This window comes from Pezoporus flaviventris, unplaced genomic scaffold (assembly GCF_033815535.1).
Source record: "Pezoporus flaviventris isolate CSIRO_AGI_PZ_B2104156 unplaced genomic scaffold, CSIRO_AGI_Pfla_v1 ptg000116l, whole genome shotgun sequence".
NCBI lineage: Eukaryota > Metazoa > Chordata > Aves > Psittaciformes > Psittacidae > Pezoporus > Pezoporus flaviventris.
Window position 1 is genome coordinate 3,628,729 of NW_026892664.1, and position 10,657 is coordinate 3,639,385.

General features: G+C 47.4%; 1 protein-coding gene and 1 pseudogene across 1 annotated transcript; one reads left to right on the forward strand and one right to left on the reverse strand.

The window, feature by feature from the left end:
- On the forward strand, positions 1-990 carry LOC133282309 (olfactory receptor 5J3-like). The gene has a single exon (XM_061478341.1). It carries the CDS (start codon positions 1-3, stop codon positions 988-990), a length of 990 nt encoding a protein of 329 aa, XP_061334325.1.
- Positions 991-8,730: 7,740 nt separating this feature from the next.
- On the reverse strand, positions 8,731-9,684 carry LOC133282135 (olfactory receptor 8U3-like; annotated as a pseudogene).
- Between the last annotated feature and the right edge of the window lie 973 nt (positions 9,685-10,657).

Genomic DNA, 10,657 nt, shown 5'->3' on the forward strand with positions numbered 1-10,657 from the left:
ATGCAATACAGTAACAGGGCTGAAGGCAACCACACCGCAGTGACCCACTTCATCCTCCTCGGCCTTACAAGCGAGCCCAAGATGCAGACTCCTCTCTTTGTAATCTTCTTCATGATTTATCTCATCACTCTCATGGGCAACCTTGGGCTGATGGCACTGATCAAGACAAGCCCCTGGCTGCACACCCCCATGTACTTCTTCCTCTGCAATCTCTCTGTTCTCGATCTTTGCTACTCCTCTGTCTTTGCTCCAAAGCTGCTTCTTGCCTTCTTGGTGGAAAACAAAACCATCTCTTACCCTGCCTGCTTCCTGCAGCATTTCTTCTTCCTCATGTTTGTGACCACAGAGGTGTTCTTGCTGGCTGTGATGGCTTATGACCGCTATGTAGCCATCTGCAACCCACTGCTCTACACGGTTTCCATGCCCCACGGGGTCTGTGTTCAGCTGGTGGCTGCATCATACATGGGGGGGGGGGGGATTTTGAACTCCCTAATCCAAACCTGTTGCTTGCTGCTGTTGCCTTTCTGCAGTCCAAACACCATCAACCATTACTTCTGTGTCACTAACCCTTTGCTGAAGCTTTCCTGCTCCAACAGCCACCTCAATGAGCTTTTGCTTGTAATTCTTCATGGGAGCATTTCCATGTCTGTGCTGGTCCTCATCATCACCTCCTATGTATATATCCTCTTGTCCATCCTGAGGATTAGGTCTGCTGAAGGAAGGCACAAAGCCTTCTCTACTTGTGCCTCCCACCTCCTGACCTTTACCTTGTTCTACGTCCCTGCTGGGCTCAGCCACATGCAATCAGCTTCCAAGTACTCCCTGGAGAAAGAGAAAGACACCGCTGTGTTTTACACCCTCCTTGTCCCTATGCTCAACCCTCTGATCTACAGCTTGAGGAACAAGGATGTTAAAGATGCCCTTAGAAAAGCAACAGCAAGTAACCTCATTGCGAGCTGCTCATTGACCAACCCGGTCCCAGCTGGTTGATAGAACTCCTCCTCTTTCCCTTTTTAACTTGTTTTGTGTCAGCTGTCTGGAGGAGGAAAGAACTGAATGTCTTTACAGGAGCAGGTACAGCACATCCTAACCATGCTTTAAACTCTGCAGAGGCTCTGTGATGTTAAGCATCCCATCAATATAGGTCTCTGATAAATATTCTCTTGTCATCTCTTGGGGTTTTTCTTTTGGGGAAAATAGATGTGATATCATAGGAGGTGGCAAAAATAAGCCCATGAGGAATTTCCCTCTTCAGTTTAGCTTTAGAAGTTGCACTGATTCAAGCAGTGATTCATCCAGAGGCAAGTTCAAGGAAGGATGAAGGGTTTTGAGGAGGTACATCTGAAAAACATCACTTTACTTTGGGCTAATGCAAGGAAATGCATAAAATCCCATTTGCTTCCAGAAGGGTGTGCAGTGCAAAGTAAGGAAATGGGAGGAGAAGCAGAGCCACTGAGCTGCCAGAGGATGAGCATGGTAGGTGCTGTGATTGAGTATTGGGAAGATGCTGAATCTCTGTGTGACCAGAACATCCCAGCCTGGAGGCAGCAGAGCTGTGTCTGTCATCCTGCACCTTCCTTCCTACCACTGGAAACATCCAGCTCAGCCAAAGAGGTCTCAGCACAGTGTGGGTTAGAGGGAGATTAAGGCCACCTATTTCTTACCTCCTTGCTTCCTTGCTGTGGGCTTCATCTCACATCTGGTTTAGGAGAAGTAGCAGCTGAGAGTAGGATTTTCCCCTATTGCCAAGGATTTTAGTGTGATTGAATGTAATGACTTTAGGGAGAAGTATGATTTTTCCCCTGTTTTCTTGTTGTGGGGCTGCTGTAAGTGATATTTCCTCCCACCCAACTCTTCCCCAACACAACCTGTTAACTGAGAAGGTACCACTGAGGAATGCCGCAGAACTTCATGCTCTGCAAAGCAGAAATAACCAACTGCAACCTGTTAGAGACCTTTAGCAATAAGCTCTTTATGTAGCAAATAGAGACCTGGAAACAGACACAGACAAGGAGGGGGAGATGTTTATAACACTTAGTTTCTATTAGAGCTTGCCTTGTCCCTAGCTTGGACACCAGAGGGTCTTGCCTCTCATTGAGAGCTGTTTGTGCTGTTTGCATGATGCATGATGCAGAAGACCACGGTTTCCAAAGGTACTTATTTATACCACAAATTTATTCATTTTGTCATTATACAAGTACATGTTCTTCCAGCAATTGTACAGTTCATTAAACAGAAATGGTGTGTTTGGATTAAATGTTAAAACCCCTCCATCTACTGTTTCATTTAGAGCATCTTCCTCCTCAATAATGTGATGACATACAGAAGGGGATGTGACATGGTCAAATCCACAAAGCACAGACCTGGTACTGAGCATCCAGAAAGGAAAAGATGTAAGGACCACACATCCCAGGAAGATTTTAGTTGGGACACACTTCTGGCCACATGTTAACCTATGTGTGCCTATCACAAGTCCTTAGCACTGCTCCAGCTCACTTACGTGGGATAAATGTATTGGATTCTCATATCAGGTATCACAGAATCCCAGACTGGTTTATGTTGGAAGGGACCTAAAAGCTCTCAACTTCCAACCCCTGCCATGGGCAGGGACAACTTCCACTTAGAGCAGTTTGCTCCAAGCCCCTGTGTCCAACCTGGCATTGAACACTGCCAGGGATGGGGCAGCCACAGCTTCTCTGGGCACCCTCTGCCGGCACCTCGGCACCCTCATAGTGAAGGATTCCTTCCTCAAATCCAATCTGGATCCCCCCGGTTTCAGTTTGAACCCATCACCCCTTGTCCTATCCCTACACTCCCTGATGAAGAATTCCTCTCCTGCATCCTTGTAGCCCCCTTCAGACACTGGAAGCTGCTCTGAGGTCTCCAAGCAGCTTCTCTTCTCCAGGCTCAATAGCCCCAGTGTTCTCAGCCTGGCGCCATACGGGAGCTGCTCCAGCCCCTGAGCACCCTCGTGGCCTCCTCTGGACTTACTCCAGCAGCTCCATGGCCTTCTTATGTTCCCTGCAGAGAAGCACTTGGGGGTGCTGGTCAGTGAGAAAAGGACCATGAGCCAGCAGTGTGTGCTTGCAGCCAAGAAACGAACCGTATCTTGGGCGGCATCCAAAGGAGAGTGGCCAGCAGGTCAAAGGAGTTGATCCTGCCCCTCTGCTCCGCTCTTGTGCATTGTGTGCAGTTCTGGTGTCCTCAACATAAAAAGGACATGGAAGTGTTGGAACAAGTCCAGAGGAGGCCACGAGGATGCTCATGGACTGGAGCACCTCCCGTATGAAGACAGGCAGAGGAAGTTGGAGCTGTTCAGCCTGGAGAAGAGAAGGCTGCGGGGAGACCTCAGAGCAGCCTTCCAGTATCTGAAGGGGGTCTATAGGGATGCTGGCGAGGGACTCGTCATTAGGGACTGTAGTGACAGGACAAGGGGTAACGAGTTAAAACTGAAACAGGGGAAGTTTAGATTGGATATACGGAAGAAATTCCTTCCTGTGAGGGTGGTGAGGCACTGGAATGGGTTGCCCAGGGAGGTTGTGAATGTTGTATCCCTGGCAGTGTTCAAGACCAGGTTGGACAGAGACTTGGGTGGCATGGTTTAGTGTGAGGTGTCCCTGCCCATGGCAGGGGGGTGGAACTAGGTGATGTTAAGGTACTTTCCAACCCTAACTATTCTATGATTCTAGTATTCTATAGACACCAAAACTGTATCAGAACTGCAGGGGATACCAGAGCTGTATTGAACCTTTGGTCCTTCCCTCAGATCTCCAAGCTCACTTGGGATGAACAGTTATGAACCAGGCAACGGAGACAGTGGTCACTGCCTTACCTCAAGGCTGAGCCTCCTTTTTGTGGGAACTACTTTCATTTAGCACAATTTAAACACAAACCACCATGGTGCTGTCTCTGTCCTGCTATTAAATAACTGATACTTATTTGGATGAATTATCAAAGACTCAGTCCATGCTTAAAATCACCTGAAGCTGTTTGAAGGAACCATTCATTCCCCAGACTCCTTCTGGCTGCATCAACATCTGGATGCCTCATGAGGCTGGACATAGGTGAGGATCACGGGTGCGTAGAAGATGGTGATGGCAACCAAGTGGGAAGCACAGGTAGAGAAGACCTTCAGCCTCCTCGTGGCCAAAGGGATCTGCAGGACGGTGTGGAGGATGTAGGTGTAGGACACCAGGATCATCAGGAGAGGGCCCACGGTGTTTAACACAGCATGGTAAACCTGGAAGACCTCATTTGTGCTTGTGTCTGAGCAGGAGAGCTGCAGGAGGGTGGGCAGCTCACAGAAGAAGTGGTTGATGCTCCTGGCCTGACAGAAGGACAACCTCCCTGCCAGTGTGATGTGCACCAGGGAGGTGAGGAACCCGATGGTGTACACCAGCATCATCATGCCATAGCAACGCGCCCTGGTCATGGTAGTGGTGTAGAGCAGGGGCTTGCACACAGCCATGTATCGGTCGTAAGCCATTACCCCAAGCAGGAAGCTCTCACAGACAGCCAGAGCCACGAAAATATACATCTGGGCAAAGCAACCCCAAAAGGAGATGTGGCTTCTCCCCAGCAGGAAGGTCTCCAGAGCTTTTGGGATGATAGCAGAGGAAAGGCAAACATCCATGCAAGATAAGTGGGTCAGGAAGAAGTACATGGGGATGTGGAGGTGGGGGTCAGTGTTGATCAGCAGGATCATCGTCACGTTCCCCAGCACCATTAAAACATAGAGGGATAAGAAGACTGTGAAGATGGTGGTTTGTAGCTCTGGGGCATCAGAGAAACCCAAGAGGATGAAGCTGGTTAGAACAGTGAGGTTTCCTGTATCTGTCATTTCAACAAGTTGATGGATTTGGATTGAAATGAAAGGAATCACTGAAATACACCCCTAGAAGAGAAATAATGTGGAAGTTTAGTTGGAGTTTAATCCATAAAGTCAATGCAATGGAAAATGATGTATTTGTAATGCTGTATTTCTCTGTGTAGCCCAAGATCTGAAGTCAAAGAGGTGAAGGAGCTCATTACACAGCCTGAAATTAAAAGAGAATAATTTTACCATGATTGATACACACATCACTAATGAAACACTGCAAAACATCACGTCTATCCAAACGTAATACAATAAAATCAAAGAAGTGCATCTCAAAATGTGGAAAACAGAAAAGATTTTGTATTTTCTTCACTGATTTCTGGGAATTTTAAGGTTTATTTTTCTCTCTTTTTTGTATTTTTCAGAGTGGATCAGTGCTCTTCTGTGGCTTCATTACTTGTGCTGCATCCTTTTCAACGCCACACAAAGCCATGTACTTGAAATTTGTTTTAAGTTCTAAGTTTATCTGCTTTTGAAGAACCCCCAATATGCATAATGTTAAGGGAAAGCAGTGGACTTGGCTCCAGCAGAGCCTTGCTGTGAATGCAGTGAGCTTCCTATGACCAACCCAAATATCCACCTAAGGGTGTAAAATACAAAACATACCATATATAAACCTAAATTTTAAGGCTTTAGCCTGGATATTCTCATGCTAAAATATCGCTAAATCAGTTGTAGATGGGGTCAGGAATATTGGTGTTTTTGAAGCAAACCTACCCCATACTAGGGCACTTTTATTCACGCCATGGGTTATCATAGAATGGTTTGGGTTGAAGGGAAATTAAAGCTCACACAGCTCCAAACCCTGACACGGGCAGGGACTCCTTCCACTAGAGCAGCTTGTTCCAAGCCCCTGTGTCCAACCTGGCGTTGAGCACTGCTAGGGATGGGGCAGATACAGCTTCTCTGGGCACCCTGCGCCAGCACCTCAGCACCCTCACAGTAAAGCACTTCTTCCTTATCTCCAACCTGAATTTCTCTGTTTCAGTTCAAACCCATCACCCCTTGCCCTATCGCTACAGTCCCTGAAGAAGAGTGAAATTCAACATGCCATCAAGCATGTGAGAGGCAGCAAGACCAGGGTCAAACTGGACCCACCACCCATCAAACCCTTTTGTACCTGCTTGGTTAAAGAGGAAGGTGGTGGTGGATGCAGTGCCTGCAGCTCCTCCTGGAGACCATGCGATGGGTTGAAGGAGAAATGCCTGGGAGCAGGATGCTCCAGGCTGGCTGGTGGAGGGGTTTTATCTCACAGGAGGCATTACCTCAGAGGCTTGTGTTGTGCAAACTGTTCTCCCAAAGGACCCTCCTCCATCGGATAATTAGTTTGACTTGATCAGCAAAACAACCTCTCAAGTCCTCTCTCCCCAAACTCCTTCTGGCTGCATCAACACCTCCAAGACCAGCTCTCCTGCAGAGACCTACCCAGGAAGACAGGCCCAGGACAGTTTGCTCTGTCCTTGCCCATCTATCACATACCTCTTCCTTTCAGTGTTTCCCTGAGGAAGCCCTTTACATTCACAGAGATCATCTAATGTTGCATTGAAGGGAGCTGAAAACAAGCACAACAAAGCATCCTCTGTGTAGATGGCTTGTGCTGGTCCTTTCCATCAGGTGCATTTATTTCCATACACTTGACTAGTGATTGTACAACACTTTGGTCAAAAGCATTGGCTCAAATCGTGGCTGCTTTGAGGATATAGCAGGATGAAGTCAGATTTCCCAGTCTTCATCCGAAGAATCCCGAGTGCCGGTGTGCCCTGAATGCTTCTCCTAGATGAAGAGACATTATAAAACTCTTAGTAGAAATATTAAATGATAACCTTGCCCCAGACATTTAGAAAAGACAAAGAATGGGGCAATGAGAGGAGAAAACCAAGCTATGAAAGTGTGGGGAAGGAAGAAGGAGAAGTATACAGGTGGCTTTAGATGTTTTCAACGTCAACCTGTTTTTCTGCTTGAAGGCACCAGACTGACAGTCCAGGAGATGCACTGGAGGAGGGTAGAAAAGGATTTCTGAGTGATTTTGAATGTCTTTCTTCCCCATTGAGTACTGGGCTAAGACCAAGGCTTGTGAAGTGGGAAAAATCAATATAACAGAGGGAGAAATAACCCTTAACCAAATTTAGAAAAGAAGAACAATATATAATTCAAAGATTATTGAAAAGAACTACATGAATTCAAAAACAGGCACTAAGAATACATGGGTGCACTTGTGCAGGGTGAATAATGCAGCTTGAAGTCCCAGAAGCAGACAGTCCCATCAGCTTTGTCGGGATACCCAGGCCAGCAGCACCTTGGCTGTTCAGGAGGGAAGAAGATCCTCCATTGTAACAGCACTCAGCCCCTTTACACCCCTACTTAAAATCGCAGCAGAGCAGAGCCTCAGATATGACTTGTCCTCATTTAGCACAAGGGCTTTGTTGACCAACAGACTGTCAAAGCTTTATTTCTTAGAATCGCATCGCAGTTTGTGTTGGAAGGGACCTTAAAGCTCATCCAGCTCCAACCCCTGCTTTGGGCTGGGCCCCCTGCCGCTAGAGCAGCTTGCTCCAAGCCCCTGTGTCCAACCTGGCCTTGAAAACTGGCAGGGAAGCAACAGCCTCAGCTTCTCTGGGCACCCTGTGCCAGCGCCTCAGCACCCTCACAGGGAGCAACTTCTGCTTGACAGCTCACCTCAATATCCCCTCTGTCATTTCACGTGAAAAAAACTTGTAGTCTGGACTTGAAATACCTGGAAATATCGATTAATATTTCCTTAAAACCAGAAATAACACCAGAAATCATTTGCTAATATAAGACATTAGCTTAGATACCCGCTGATTTGATGCCAGCAGGGCAAAGCCACCACCTTCTCCCTTTTGCTCTCTGAACCCTGAAAGAAAGTTTATTGTTATGTTTAATAGCATTTAAATAATAAAATATATTAATTTCAAGTAATATTTAAGTAACACTCACTTTGGACAACAACTTTCTTTCCAATACACAGTCACTGTGTCCTGGGTTCAGCAGTAGCAGTCATGTTTGTCCTTTGTGTTAACTGGTACAGTGCTGTGTTTTGACTTCCAGCTTGAGAACAGTGTTGGTGAAGCCGATGTTTTCGGTTGTTGCTAAGTGATGTTTACCCTGACCAAGGACACTGTGAGGCTCATGCTCTGCCAGGGAGGAGGGGAAGCTGTGAGGAAGCAGAGACGGGGCGCCTGACCCGGGCTAGCCGGGGAGGTATTCCATACCACAGCACGTCATGCCCGGGGTGGGGGGTAACTGGGAGTTACCCGGAAGGACAGGAGCTTCCGGGTGGAACTCGCTTTCTTGGCCGGTGGTATCGTATTCTGTTCCCTTGTTATTTTCCCTTATCATTGTTGTAGTTGATAGTAGCGGTGGTGATTTGTTGCTGGACTGTTCTTGTCTCAACCCGTAGGAGTTGCACTCTCTCGATCCTCCTCCCCGTTCCTCCAGGAGCGGGGAAGGGGAGAGCCCTGGTGCGGGGGGGGGGGGAGACGGACACGGACCTTGATTGTTGTCAGCTTGGCACCACTCACTGGGAGTGAGTGAACAAGTTACCTGACTGGGTTTAAACCATGACACACTGTCAGGTTTCAGGCTGCAGCCTGAGAAAGTCCTGTCCATGCCAGCACAGAATGTAGCCTTGGTTTAAGGAGAAGCGTGTTTTCCAGCTGTCATGCTTCCAAGTATGTTTAGTCCCTGCTTTGTGAAGGTGCTATATCCACCCGTCCTTGAAGGTGCTATATCCAGCCATCCTCTTTAACGTCCGATATCCAGCCATCCCTGAAGGTGCAATATCCATCCTGCTGCTTCTCACCAGGGCAGGGTAGCCCTCTCCTTTCAGCTGACTAGGAACCATGAATGGACAAAGAGCAGAGGACTCTACTTTTTGCTGTCCTCATGGCGTTCTTCATATCCGCATTTCTTAGGCTGTAGATGAGTGGGTTCAGCATGGGGACAGCCACAGAGTACAGCATGGAGACCACCTCGTCATGCTTCGAGGACTGGCTGGAGCTGGGGAGCAGGTACATGAAGAGGGAGCTGCCGTAGTACAAAGCAATGGAGATGAAGTGAGAGGCACAGGTGGAGAAAGCTTTGCATTGACCAACCACAGACCGCATCCGCATGACAGTGGAAAGGACCGACAAGTAGGAGATGAGGATGAAGACCGTGGTGATCAGTACCTTGAACCCCACCACGGCAGCAACCATCACCTCAATGGCAGGGGTGTCAGAGCAGGAGAGGGCTGGCAGTGGTGGTCCATCACAGAAGAAGTGATTGATCGTCTTGGACCAACAGAACGGGAGACAAAATAAGGAAACCGTGTGTATGGTAGAGCTGATCACGCCAGCTAAGTAGGCACCAGCCAACATCCCAATGCAAAGCCTTTGGGACATGACCATGGAGTAGAGAAGGGGGTTACAAATGGCCATGTAGCGATCGTAAGCCATAGCAGCCAGCACGTAGCACTCGGTGGTGGCACAGGTTGCAAAGCAGAAGAGCTGAGTGGCACATCTAATGAAGGAAATCACCTTCTTCTCCACTAGAATATGGAGCAAGGCTTTAGGGATGATGGTAGAGGACTAGCAGACATCCAGGAGAGAGAAGTGGCTTAGGAAAAAGTACATGGGGGTGTGTAGGCAGGAATCCATTTTGATTAATGCAATTAATTGCAGGTTTCCTATAAAGGTAACCACAGAAATGGCAAGGAATAAGACAAAGCACATCACCCACAGGACTTCCCTGTTTGTGAAGCCCAGGAGAATAAGCTCAGAGGGGGACATATAATTATCTTCAACCATAGTGAATCTATAAGCAGTTTGCCTGATTTATGTCTCCAAATTGAAATGCTGAATAGGCCCAAATACCTCAATAATATTAAGAATGTCAGGTTTTGTCTATCAATCAGTTACACAACTTACATACATACAAGTCAATATAAGGTAAATTCTCTTTGAGAGAGGAAAGCACCAAGTTCCCAAGGCCAGTCTTGGCTGAACACCACAACCACCAGCAACATACTTGGAAGCAAGTATGTATTTTAAGGCAAAGGAGTGAGGGCAACAGCAGAATAAATAAACTGCAGGGTTCCTCATAGTTCCTCTCAAGCCATTGACACATGGAAGTCCTTGAATTCCCCAGTAACTGCTGGGAAAAGGAAATTATTTCTCATCTTTTAGATGCTGCCAGTCCAGGGTGAGTACATGAGGAATAAACAGCTGTTCTCTGTGACCCAGGAGGAGCTCTTTGAGAGCAAATGTGGCTTTCCTTAGGGTAGGATGGTGCAGAACCAGGATTTCTTGCCTCATTTTGCTTTAGACACGATGCCTAACTTGGAGACAAAAGATATATTCGGGTTTGACCAAAGATAAGTTCTCCCTGGGAGAAATCAGCAGCTCCTATTATCACAGCTTACGACAGGTAGAATAAATCCTCATTGATTTATCTTGCCTAGCATTAATCATCACTTGACAGAGTTACACCAGAGAGCAAAGCAGGAGTGCGCGTGGCTGGTATCTGACAAGCAGAGCCATGCTTAAGTCATCATTATTTGATGACCCTTTGCTGAAGGGGTGAGCTCCCCCTCCAGAGCCAGACTCCTCATTTCAGATGTCCTGTGAGCAACGCGTGTGGTCTCCTGATGTTAATGGGGATTTAGAGCTGCTTTTCACTGCTCGCATAGAGATGCCGGAGGCAAAGCAGCTCCTGAGCCATCAACACGGAGCTGGAAGATGTGACCCAAGTAATGAAAATCGAAGTGTTTGGGTCTGGGTC